Here is a 13,308-nt window from a genome sequence, read left to right as displayed (position 1 = left end):
CTGCACTGGTCCTCAGACCCCAGCCTGAGAAACCACCAGCACCGGCAGCATTGAAAAACAGCAGCACAAATGTAGGCATCACGTGCTGCTGTGCCGTGTCTGGACCACAGGCCTGAGACCACAGGAGCATTCCCGGGAGTCCAGCTGTGCCCCTGACAGGGATGCAGGAACTCTGCTCTGCAGCCAGGACACAGCACTGGGTCTGGAGCACCTGGCTCTGGAGCATGCACCTCATGCAGGGCAAAGTCGAGCGTGGAGGGGATTGTTCCAGGAGGGTATGAACCCCCTACACACCCTCTGACTTTTGTTCCCCTATCTCCAACAGGCAGCTGCCAAACCCTGGAGCATGAGGGACAGCTGAAAGGAGGTGAAATGGAGGCTGGCACACACCGCCCTGCACAGCCATGTGCAAGGTGTGAGCAAGGCATGGGCTTCATCAGGTCTCCTCTCCCTATCTGCAGGGAAAGGCTTCTCCATCCTCAGGGGGTGCCATGTGCCTGCAACAGAGACCATCTGTTGGTCTGGGTCTACTGTCAGGATATCCAGCTCCTGGGATGAGTTTGGCAGCCTGTGACAATAAAGCTGAAAATACAACAGAGTGAAGCTGTGTTCCTACAGCTCCATCTGCATGGGTTTGCTTTGCCTTGCAAAAGCTGCTCTTCAAAGGCGAGCTGTGCCAGCAGTCTCCTGTGATCAGGGACTGCGCCTGATTCAAGGGAGAGGTCCTGAGGCAAGAGGAAATTTTACAGTCTGCCCACAAGGAGAAAGGTGGGATTTAGCACAGGGTTCCCTGGACAGAGGCCAGAGGAAGCTGCTCAGTCTGGGGGCAGCAGGTGGGTCCTGCTCTGGCTTGGCCCCTCACAGGCTCCGTGCAGCTGACAGGGCTCCTGTGCAGAGGGGTGTCCAGTCTCAGCAGAGGGGGACTAGGGCTCAGCCCCTCAGATACTTGAGACAAAAAACCCAAACGTGTACAGAACAGTCCAAGCAGAACAGACAGAAAAAGGCCTTGGCAGCCACTGCTCTCAGAGCACTGAGATTATTTTTCTTTTTTCCCTGAATTTTTAATGAGGGAGATGGGGATTTCCTTTTTTTAAAGAAGGCAGCAGAAATGGGATATGACCCACTTCATCCTCCAGTGACATGAAGCAGAACTTTGTCCCAATAGAACAGTCCCAATATAATATGTCCCAGTTTTGTCCCATGATTATTTCAGTGCTCTAAAGGCACTAAATAGTCTGACATATGTAAACATATGTACAGGCAGGACCACTGAGGGCAGGGCTGTGAGAGGCAGTGGGCTCAGTCGGTCCTAAGGAGCACCATGGCAGGAACAGACACTCGGGTCATTTTAGCTGCAATACTGAAGGACAGACTAATGTTCTACTTTCATTCTACACATTATTTAGAAGGGAGGATCTGTTCAAAGCACAACACTAAAGATAATCTAAATATAATCAAATTAGTAATTGACAAGATGATCTGATTAGCAGATATTCTCATCTATCCAGCACGAGATTCTTCAGGAGCACATGAAATCCACATCCACCCTGCAGACGCGGTATGCCCCGGGAGGCAGAGGCAGGGCAGCAGCGCTGCCTTCCCCGCACGAACCCACCTCCCAGGTGAATCACCGTCTGCGTCCTGGGCGCCCCAGCTGCTCCGGAGCCAGGAAGTGAGCGGGAGCGCGCTCTCCTACCCTGGCATGTGAGTCATTCCCAGGAATGAGAAAGCCAGTTGCTCCAGTTGCTCCTGGCCAGGGGAATTTTGACTCTCTGATCAGGTATCACAAAAAAAAGCCATCAGAAGCCCAAAAATCTTACTGCCAGACATGGTTTGTTCAGCTACCCTCTCCCAGGAAATACTCTCCTGCCTACTGTAGTTTCAAGATGCGTTTTGGAGGAGTCTGAGGCACTTTTGGGATGCAGCTCCGAGACAAGCGGAAGGCGACGATGGTGACAGGTAAGTGAGCTCTGACCATCGGAAAAGCGTTTGATAAGTTGTTCAGTGAATCTGCTAGCACTTTCTCACCCTTGAGTGAAAAGACAGGAATTAAGATATAGCTGCTGAAAACCAGACTTTGAACCATAAACTGAATGTCAGATCAATTAAAAGCGTCAAGTTCTCAAAATAGCATGCCTTTACCAACCTTTTATTCATTCATACATAGTATTCATGGTGGCAAAAAAAACCTGGTTTCTACTAATCTTTCCTTCTAAGATACAACTCGAAGTGCAGGTGGGTCCATTGTTTCAATAACTCACTTCCTGACAGAGCTAAACTCATAGAAAGTAAGATTCAGTAACTACAAGATCTGATTTTGCTTTAAAAGGGTCTGTACTATATTCCCTTTCACCTCTTTCAGCATAGGAAAGCAAACTTGAGCTCTCTTCACTATATTAACAGAATAAATGTTCTCTTCCTTCGTACTTCATTCAAGTCATGTTAAAACTTGTCAGGTTCACTGGAAAAACCACATAGCTCTGAATGAGCAGACTAGATCTGATGAGTCTCACGGCCTGGGAAATATCTGAGCTGCTTGCAAAAGCCTCTGTCTTTTAAGGAGATTTCATATTGAAAAGGTTGTTCTTGGTTACAGAGCACTGGGAGCAGCAGCATGATTCAAGGGTTTGTTAAAAAATTACTTGTTTGCGCGCTGTAGGGCCTGCAGCCACTTTCCTTCTGTGCGCTCCATCTGGAAATTGGGAGTATTTCACACTTCTTTCCATCTTTTTAAAGAATTCTGCAGCCCTCTTTAGAAAAGGAAGCCAGGAAACTCAGGCAACCTTTGGCTGATGTTGCTGATTCACTCCCAGCCACTGGTCCTGAGCACAGAACCCACCAGTACTTTTTTTAGGAGAAGCTTCCCCTCCTCTCCCTTCTGTGGGTGGGTCTGCAGCCCTGGGGCACCAGACAGAGCCTCTCCTGCCACCCCTCTCCATGGGACATCCCCCCTCACAGAGGAACTGCAGGAGGGGCAGTTCTTGCAGGAGGGGGGAGAGAGGCTGGAGGGTGTGTGGGGACCTCACACACAGAAACTGTGTGTTTGCATTAGGGGGGTGGGAGAGAAAACCAGCAAATTTTCAGCAGCATCAGCCGTGAGCCTTCCTCCCTCCCCACCTGCAAAGGGCTGCCTGTCCCAGCTCAGCCCAGTGTCTCACCCTCGGCTCCCTCCCAGGCTGACGGAGCCCCTGCAGGGCAGGGAGGGAGCGGGGAGACCAGCTCACCCAGCACCTGCACCCCACAGCCCATCATGTGCCGGCACGCACCCGCGCCAGGGGCTGGGGCCCCAGAGCCCCGGGACACTGGGGAGTCGCCTGGCCCCAGGGATCCCAGGAGTGTGGCAGAGCTCTTTGATCCAGTGAGCACCAGAAGCAGCCAGGCAAACCCCCTGTGGTACGACTAGAGCGTTAAACTCAAACTGTGCAGGATTTATAATGGTTTGGAACTGAGTGAAAACGCACCTGACACACACCATGAGCTCCAGAGCCACTGCACAGCTGTCGGCTCCCCAGGAACCCAGGCTGCAGCAGACACCAACCCCAGGGCTGCCAAGAAAACTCCAGAGGAAGGAGGCAAGATTCATTCCTACATTTCAGCAGTCTTAACCCTTTCCAACATCTTAAATAAATTAAAACATTGCACTGTCGATTATCAGAAGTTGGCTTTCCACATCTGACCAACAGTGAACCTCACGCGAGGTACTGCAGCAACCACTGCTTCTGGTTCTTCCTCAAGAAAATGTCAGTGACATGCCAAAGGGACAGCTGATGCTGAGCAGCATAAACTGGACTTCTATCAGCTTCTATCACCCTCACTGTGGCAGCTGGTGCCACCCCTGTAAAAGGAGCCCAGAGCTGGGTGGCAGGAGGAGCAGCAGCTCTCGCAGCTGGCGCCTGACGCCCTGCCCAGGGCCAGCAGCCCATCCATTCCGAGAGGGGGCAGGGAACCCTCTGGGCTGTGCATGAAAGAAAGGCATTGCACCAGGCTGGACTTCTCCCAGTCGCACTCTAAAATCCCCAGGTCCTTCTCCTTCCTCTTTCAAGCAGTGGTGCTGCTGAGAGTAGCACGCAGAGCACTGTCCGGCAGCAGGATGTCCCGGACCACAGAGAAACCAGCTGACACAGGCACATGAGGATTTCCTGGTGCTTCTGTGATGTGAATTAGGATTGCATTCAAAAAAAACAATAGAAATTGCTTCAGCACAAAGAAAAATGCCTGAAAGGTAGACTGGAATTACTGGAGGATTTAAATGGCACTGGCGACATGCATGTACTAATAATTATTTTGACTTCCCAACATATTTTCTCACAGTGGCCCCAAGGGATGTGATAGAGGGACAGCAGACACAGGTCCAACAGATGAAGGTGCAGTGCTGCCAGTCACACACCTGCATTTTTGTGTTTGTGCCCCAGACATCTTGATTCTTTTTAAAGTGTCGTTTTGAAATTTTTACTTAATGTTTTTCACAGCACAGTACAAGTAATCAAGCCTAAAAGCTGGTATTTTCAGTAAAAACCTCCAACTCAAGCCTGGCCACCCCAGCCATGGCCTTTGCTGGTGGGTGCAGAGCGTGGCAGCCACGCTCCCCCCGTGGCAGCCGTGTCACCCGTGGCATGGCCCAGGCACGTGGCTCGGCCAGCGTGGCACCGCGCTCTGGGCAGCGCCAAGGACCCGCCCGCTCGCGGCGCAGGAGCTGTGGGACCCTCACCACAGGGCCCCACCGAGGCTGTGCACGGGGGCTGCACCTCACGTGGTGTATTCTTGGTGGGGGCCCAAGGAAAGCCTCTCCACAGGGCTGCAGCACAGCTACCACTGCCAGCAGCTTTGTGCGACCACAACCAACCAGCAGCAGCATCTTCTAGAAAGCAGCAAAGGAAACATTCCAGAGTTCCTTTACTCCTTCCTAATTAGAGGCTGCCTTACTGAGAAAACATTCATTATCCCAGCTCTGCCCAAGCACTGTGTTGAGCTTTCTTTTTTTTTCCTCAAAAAAAAGCAGCCAGCAATTGCAGCCCAGCTCCTGCACCAAGAGCAGCTGCTCACCTCCTGCCCAGCTGATACCAGTTCTGCTGGCAGATGTCTCAACTTCTCATGCAAAAACCACTGCAGTCCACAGGAGCTGTGGAGCTGTACCGTGCCACAACACTCCTTCCCCACCTCTTTAGAGGTGGCAGTGAGGTGCTGGCCCCCTCTGAGCCCCTCCTGCACACAGCACCACAGCCCAGCACACCTGACCAGAGCCACAATGACCACTGAAGGTACACCCCTGCCTTTGGGCCACGGACGGTGCATGTGCTGGTCATTAATGCAGCAAAGAACTGGGAAGCACTCCTCCAGCGTCACCTGGGAACTACAGTGCCTATGCAACAGGAAAGGGAATTCATGCAGCTTTAGGTTCTGCAAATAAGCTTAAAAAACAGTCTTACTGTAACAATTAACAACAGTTACTAGACCTTGCAAACTCTGCATAGAAAATCCAATTCCAAGCAGGTAATATAATCCATGAACTTTTAGCAAGGAACAATTCAAAAGACAGAAAAAAAAGAACTTGATAGCTCGGGCAACATCTCATGTCAGAACTGTCTCACACAGAGGACCATTAGGGTTCATAATAATTCACATGAAATGAGAAAAAAATTAATGGCTACATTTGGACAAAATATTCCAAAAGTGGCTTTGAGAAAGTTAGATTTGTCCAAGTACTTTTACTATTTCTTTTCAAAGTGAGGAAATCATGTTATCTTAAGGGCATATTCCCCCAAAATGAGAATTTTGCGTACTAGATGGTATTATCAAATGCTTACTCCAGCATCTTGCTACTCCCAACAAGTTACAGGTGCAAACAGGCTGTGAGATTTCAGCTGCAGCACAGGTGAAGACTCAGCACATTTAGGTGGTTGCCCTGACGCCAGGTACATCCAGCCCAGGCACTGGAGCCACACGTGGCACTTCCAGCTGCCACAGGCAGAGGACAGAGGAAGACTGAGCCACACCATCAGTCAGTGCCTGTATGTGGGGGCTCTGCAGGGTACAGGTGCCTTTTCTCCTGGGCAGAGCAAAGGTGGGGACATAGGTCCCTGCCAGCAGCATGTCCCAGCACAGAGCCAAGGGAAGGCTGCTCCTGTGTGCATCCCAACATGGGTGTCAGCTGAGGGCCCGGGCAGGTGTGAGCCCTGACCACTGCCCTTCCTGTCTCTCCTGAATGGATAGGACAGGGCAGGGACAGGACAGGATCCTGGAGACAGCAGCCGAAGGCAGAGGGAAGCCAGTTTGCACAGCAGCTTCCCGGGGCAGGATGCTGCACTGCTCTGAGACATGTGAGAGGAAAGCTAGGCTGGAAATGAGGGGAAGTTCAAGGAGGAACCTGAAAACACAGAAGGAGGTCTTGTGCCAGAAGCTGGAGCAGACAAGCAGCTTTCTGAGCAGAGGCAGGTTCCTATTTCTGGCTAGGACGAAGAAGACAGGCACCGTAAGCCACAGCTGGGGACAGTTACACCCCAGTCCTTCCTTTCAGCCTCTCTGCAGTGTGGCTGGTTGAGCAGGGCAGCGTTCCTGGCCCAGGGAACCAGCCCATGCTGGCCCCACTCCCAGGACAGAGGGCACAGGGGGCATGGGGACCCCAGGGCTGCTCTCGCCCTCTCCCAGCTGAGGGAAGTGACAGTGGGGTGGGTGCTGGGCACCCCCCGTGCTCAGCAGCAGCAGGAGGTGCTCGGGGGCTCCAGCACTGCTCAGAGCACGGGGGGACCCCAGGAGCTCCCACCCCACCCCAGTCAGGGCCAGGACCAGGACGTACTGGCTACAAAAACACCAAAACCATTACAGTGTGCAAAGCACAAGAGAGCAAGCAGGGCAACTTACTGAAGTAGGCAGCAATTCAAACAGGAATTTCAGGTTATTCCACTGTGCATTACCAGCACATTAACATATACCTTCACCAAAAGGGAGATGGACCATTTTTGACAGAGGCCTCCAAGGAAGGGAAAGGTGGCAGTGCCCTAGCTGCTGGGACTGGGCTTGTAGTGAACAAGAGAAAGCACTAAGAAGGATAAAGAGATGCAGGCAGGGAAAACCAGAACATGGAGGCTTGCTCAGGGAGCACGGGCCGGGAGCAGGCTCAGGGGACACGGGACAGTGTGGGGCTGACACAGAGAGCAGTGACACAGGCTCCATGCCTGCCTGCAGCAGCTGTGTGCACACGTGCTCTTACCCTGCACCAATGCTTCTTCCCCCTAAATCTTTACAGTCATCTCCGTGATTTGGTTCTGAAGGGCAACAGAAAAGAACAGCATTGCAGCCAGCCAGCAGCAGCTTTAATATCTGCCTCACATGTCTATTGCTGCATTAACCCCATCATTTACCCAAGCTTACGGTGATGAATGCAGAGGGACTGGCAAGAAGGCACATACCAACAAGTTATGTGCTCAAATAAAAACCATTACTTAAGACTCTGCAGCCCCATGACCTAGAACAGCTGGTCTAGGTCACAAAGAGAGTTTTCCAATTCTAAAAAGTTTTAAATAAATTGAAAAAAGATTAGATTTGAGGACATACCATTTCTTTAAACAGGAAGGCAACTTAAAGCCTTAGTCACTAGAAAAACTCTGCAGTCATTCCCTACCCACCTGACATGAAAGGTTGCCATGCAGCCTGTTATTTCATTTCTTCTCTGAGGTTACATCAGTCATGGACATAAACCAGTCTGTCCACATGAGCAGCAAGAGATTATCTCATCAACCACCAACAAAGTGCAGAAGCTACAAGAAGTAAAATGTATTCTGGTTGGATAAAGGAGCAGCTTCTAGTGCATCTCCAAAGCCATCCAAGCAGAATATATTTGTATAGTTGCTTAGGATGAAATTGGTGAGGAAAGTGTCCAAAGAACTGGACAGGGAGAGGAAAGGCAGCCCTGCTGAGCACAAAAATACTATATTCAAACAAGTAAAAAATCCACAATTAGAGTACACAGTGAGCATTTACAAAATATCCTGAAACACTCTTTAAAGAGAAGACAGTCTTCATTGCCTACTGCAACAGAACACATGAAAAAGAGTGAATTCTCCATAGAGCATGTTTGTTCCTACTCCTGGAGTCTGCAATATAACAGTCTTTGTCGGCAAGAACGAAGCTACTGGAGCACAGATACCCCAACTCTACTGGCAGGCCTTGCTCACGTACCCCAGCATGTAAACAACAAAACCACACTGCTCCGAGTGCTCTGCCCACCACAGCACCCCTCAGCCTGACAGACTTTGGCAGGAAACTATGGAAACACCTTTGGCCCACTGAGTCTGAGCAGACCATCGCTGCGCATCCCACCCTCTATCACACACCCAGCTCTGTGCAGCAGGACCATCACACCAGCACTTTTCTGCAGCTCTGCACAGACCTGCCTGGTGAAGTCTTTAGAGCTTTGAGCTACAGCAACACCAGGGAGAGCCTTTGGTGTGTAAGGACAAGCAGTCACAAGTGTTGCCTCTCTCCTCCACCCTGCAGACACCAGAGCCTCTGCTGAGCTCAGGTGTGCTGGCAGGGCACAGGGCCCTGCTCACGAAGCCCAGCTGGCACAGGTTACACTGGTGAAGAATTTGCTGCTTTGTTCTTCCAACCCACAGTTTGTTGAGATAATTTTGGAACATATTTTAACATTAAAACCATCAGGAATAAGAAGACACAGAGATATCCAAGTAAAGACTCAGTCCTGGTTGGCCTGCACAACTGCACACAGGTCCCACAGTGGCTTCGCAGTGGCCTGGATGTCCCTGGGCAATCCGAGTGTGGTCACACCTTCCCTGACCAGGGGACACATGTGGCAGGGCTCCACCACGGCCGCTGCCCCGGGCAGAATTCAGCGGGGCTGTGTGGGATTCACCGCAAGAACGGCTTTCCAGGCTCAGAGCCGGGACCGTGCAGCTCCTGCCACCCACGCAGCGCTCCCGAGCCGCGCCAAAGGGAGAAGGGAGAAGGGAGAAGGGGGAAGGGGGAAGGGGGAAGGGGGAAGGGGGAAGGGGGAAGGGGGAAGGGGGAAGGGGGAAGGGGGAAGGGGGAAGGGAGAAGGGATGCTCCGCCAGCACGGGCTCTGCAGGCACCGGGGACCGGGAAAGGCACCTGAGCAAGAGCGCAGGGCAAGCACGGAGCAGCGGGGAGCCCGGCAACCCCCACGGGGCACAGACAGCCCAGCACAGACTGACTGGGGACTGCAGGCGCTCCCTGGGGCGGAGAGAACACTCCTGTCCGGGCAGAGCCTCCTGCTGCAGCGGTGGAGCCGCGTCTGGCCCCTGTGACTGCAGTCCGACCTCCGCAGCACTTTGCACTGTAAAGCCACGGGCTAAATCCCAGGATTCAGGCTGACAGCCAGTGGATTCACGTAACAGTACCCAGGAAACAAGACACTGCTCACAAGAAGGAAGGAAACTGGATTTTGATCTGTACTGAACAGGGCTTGTTGGGGATGGCCCATCCCTGCCGGTAGCAAATGCAGATGGGAACGGGACCAGTGCCGGGGAGCGGCCGGAGGATGGCAACTCCCTCTGGCCAGAGATCCCTGCCACAGGGAGCTTCCCCACCAGCACCAGAAAACAGCCACCTGACGTCAAACAAGGCACAGAACCTCTGCAGAGTGTCGGGGCTGTCTGTGCAGGAATCACAGGCACTGACACTACCCGGTGCTGGATTTTTACAGTCTCTTGTGACAGCATCCACCTACGAGAATGGATGCAGAGGAGGAAAAAGAAAGGAGCCTTTTTTGACAGGACTTAGAGCAAATCCCTTTGGGACCAGAGCAACACCAGTACACGTGCAGTCCATTCCACACAGATCCGTCCCCAGCCCCAGGGAATCCTGCAGCATTTCCCAGGGTTACAGCAGGGGGACACAGGAGCCACCTCTTGCTCTGCCTCGAATCCCAGGCAACACAGCCAATACCTCACTGACTTCTCTGGACTCAGGATTCAGTAGAGCCTGAGAACAAGGAGTTTTCCAGGGACCGGGCATTATGCAGACTTAAAAGAAACTCTGAAAAGCAGGGAAATAAGCACCTTATTTACATAAGGAGTCAGATATGCATCTTTTCATAAAATCACGTATTCTTTTGATCTCCGTGCCTCCTGGGCAGAAAAGAGAGCTGCAAACCCTCAGCAACAGCAAAACATGATGGATTACTGCTGCCCAGACCCATAGAAAACAAAATACCTACAACACCCTCGACAGTCTTGTCACTGTCAGAGGAAATAGTGCCAGCCAAGAAGCCAGACGGATAAAAAGGTTAAAATATCCAAATTAAAGTTTTTACCAATTATTTCACACACCATTACTTGCTTTGGTGCCATCTAGTGCCACACAACGTGGCTCCTACATGGGCATGGCACCTAAAACAGGTTCTGATCTGCAAAAGGGCTGCAGGAATTCCATCCTCTCTTCATTCCCATGAGAGCAGTCACGTCTAGTGGGATTGGTGAGATCTGAACAATTTTGCCAGTTTTCCTATCAAAACTTGTAAGCAAAAATTGAACCACAGAAAAGTTACTGCATTTGCATACTGATAGAGGAAAGAACAATTTGGAGCACAGCCTTACAAACTGGTATTGGCAAAATCCCTTTGAACAATGGCAAACATTGTGATGCCATCATGGCATAAATGAGTTTCTGCAGATTTCAGTATTCCTTGTGTGCCAGTTTCTATGAAAAAGGAACAGGAACTTGCCACTTCCACAATTTCCACCCCAGTTTGGGGAATACACTATGAAGTCATACACACATATCTCATAATTACAGATGAAACTTTTTTACTTCAAGAAGTGAGTAATGATTTTAAAAAAAAATCCACTCTTGGTGATCCATCACTGAAATGAGCAAGAAGAGGGCAATGAAGACCTGACCACAGAACCACCGTGCAGTACCCAGAGATCAGCCCTTAGCACACCTTAGCCAGCCCTTCACTGGGAATTCCAGAGGAAGCTCCTTTCACAAAGCTCCTCTCCATGCAGGGGACAAGAAGGTGGGCTCTCCTATTTTCCTTGGTTTTAATGTGGACTTTTTTTCCCCAGAACATCATCCTGGCACAGGCCCTGCTGCATCCCAGATCCACGGCTGCCAGTGGGACTCCTGAAGAGTATTTCAGCAGAAAACCTACAGCAACACAAAGGATGGGGTACAATTTGTCCTATGGAAAACTGCCAGGTAAAATAACAATGGAAATATAAGTGATTGATAAGTGTTTACTTTATTACTGTCAGTTCCTACCAACATTTGAAAGAAATAAGTCATTCCAGCACAGGCTGTCTGAGCACTGCCCAGCGCTACCCCACAGCCAGCCAGCCTGGTTTGCCTCACCCGGCAGGGCCAGAGCATAAACAACTTGAAACAAAATGTACTGTCATTTTGTGACAGAGTTTATAAGTTTTTCACAAACATTTACATATGAAATCTTAAAATCCCCCAGAGACTGTGATTTTCAAATACATTTAAGTAAACTAAGTTTAAACGAGCATTTTGATAGGCCTGAGGAGCCTCTCCAGAGCCCTGTCTCATGACAAACATCTCAGCTCACAAGTCGCATTCTGTCAAGAAAGCCAAGAGCTGGCAACCTGCTGTTCTGATTTATGGTTCACCCAAACAGCCTCCAAACTGCCCAGGGAGAGGACAGTTCTAAACTGGCCCGTTTGTAAAACACCAGTAACAAACTTCAACCTTTTGCTTTCCCTCATTCCCACAGAGAATCGCCTCAGCCCAGACAACAGCACCTCGCCCAACGCCAGCTCCCTCGGGAACTCTACACATGATGAGTTCACCACCATCGTCCTGCCCGTGCTTTACCTCGTCATCTTCCTGGCCAGCCTCCTGCTGAACGGCCTAGCAGTGTGGATCTTCTTCCACATCAGAAACAAAACCAGTTTTATATTTTACCTCAAGAACATTGTGGTTGCAGACCTGCTCATGACACTGACGTTCCCGTTCAAGATCATCCAGGACTCGCAGCTGGGACCGTGGCACTTCAACTCCTTCCTGTGCCGCTACACCACGGTCCTGTTCTACGCCAACATGTACACGACCATCGTGTTCCTCGGGCTCATCAGCATTGACCGCTACCTGAAGGTGGTGAAGCCCTTTGGAGACTCCAGAATGTACAGCATCACCTTCACCAAGATCCTGTCAGCCTGCGTGTGGGTGGTGATGGCGTTCCTGGCGCTGCCAAACCTGATCCTCACCAACGGCTACCCCACCAAGAGAAACATCAACGACTGCCTAAAGCTGAAGTCTCCCCTGGGAGTCAAGTGGCACTCGGCTGTCATCTACATCAACACCTGCATGTTTGTAGTGGTGCTGATAGTCCTAATAGGGTGTTACATTGCCATATCCAGGTACATCTATAAATCAAGCAAACAGTTCATTAGCTCATCCAGCCGAAAGAGGAAGCACAACCAGAGTATAAGGGTTGTCGTGGCTGTGTTTTTCACCTGCTTTTTGCCCTACCATTTGTGCCGAATACCCTTTACTTTTAGTCATCTGGACAAAATTTTAGATGACTCTGCACATAAAATCTTGTATTATTGTAAGGAAATGACACTGTTCCTGTCCGCATGCAATGTCTGTCTGGATCCAATCATTTATTTTTTCATGTGTCGATCATTCTCACGAAGGCTGTTCAGGAAATCCAACATGAGAACCAGGAGCGAGAGCATCAGGTCCCTCCAGAGCGTCAGGAGATCAGAGGTGCGCATCTACCACGAGTACACCGATGTCTGAAGGCACCCACAGAGACTCTGCTGACTTGTGAGAGTGCTTGTATATCATGTAAATAAAATGTCTCTTTAAGTATCTGACCACAGAAGCTCATTGAGGGATGTGCAGACATGTTCAGCTTTTCTGTGTCAGCTCACCAACATCCATCCCAAATTCCATCCCCGCAGGGATCAGGCTCACTCTGTGGGGCTTGGGGGCTGTTTTGGTAGGTTGGTTGGTTTAAAAACCAACTTAAGGCTGCCTCAGCTCAGAAAACAACCCTGAGCTCAGGAGGCTCCAGCCAGGATGGACTCTCGGGCCTCGGAGTGGGATGCATTGTGAGGAATCAGCTTCCCCAGGGTCCAGTGGATGCCAGCAGGTGCAGGGAAGGGGAGGAGGTGGCACAGGCTCCGTGGGGACCCTCGGTGTGCCCGGGGCAGCGCAGGGCTCTGGTGCCACATGGCATTGTGCCACTAGCCCAAGCGTCTCCGTGTTCCCTCACGGCACTTTGGCACCGGCAGCACCATCTCATGCAGTGTTTGTGCTGAATCCTCCCAACCCAGCAATGTTCACATGGACCCTTTTGTCCTG

General features: G+C 51.0%; 2 protein-coding genes across 2 annotated transcripts in view; one reads left to right on the top strand and one right to left on the bottom strand.

Moving 5' to 3' along the window:
- MED12L (mediator complex subunit 12L) overlaps positions 1-13,308 on the bottom strand; it is a 102,132-nt gene that overhangs the window by 39,932 nt on the left and 48,892 nt on the right. The gene's annotated exons all lie outside the window — the stretch shown is intronic.
- On the top strand, positions 1,564-12,818 carry GPR87 (G protein-coupled receptor 87). Its single transcript, XM_010397463.4, has 3 exons — positions 1,564-1,959; positions 11,043-11,175; positions 11,711-12,818. Exons 2-3 carry the CDS (start codon positions 11,142-11,144, stop codon positions 12,739-12,741), a joined length of 1,065 nt encoding a protein of 354 aa, XP_010395765.2. The 5' UTR covers positions 1,564-1,959; positions 11,043-11,141; the 3' UTR covers positions 12,742-12,818.

Source organism: Corvus cornix, chromosome 9 (assembly GCF_000738735.6).
Source record: "Corvus cornix cornix isolate S_Up_H32 chromosome 9, ASM73873v5, whole genome shotgun sequence".
Lineage (NCBI taxonomy): Eukaryota > Metazoa > Chordata > Aves > Passeriformes > Corvidae > Corvus > Corvus cornix.
This window is presented reverse-complemented; position numbering and strand designations above follow the sequence as displayed.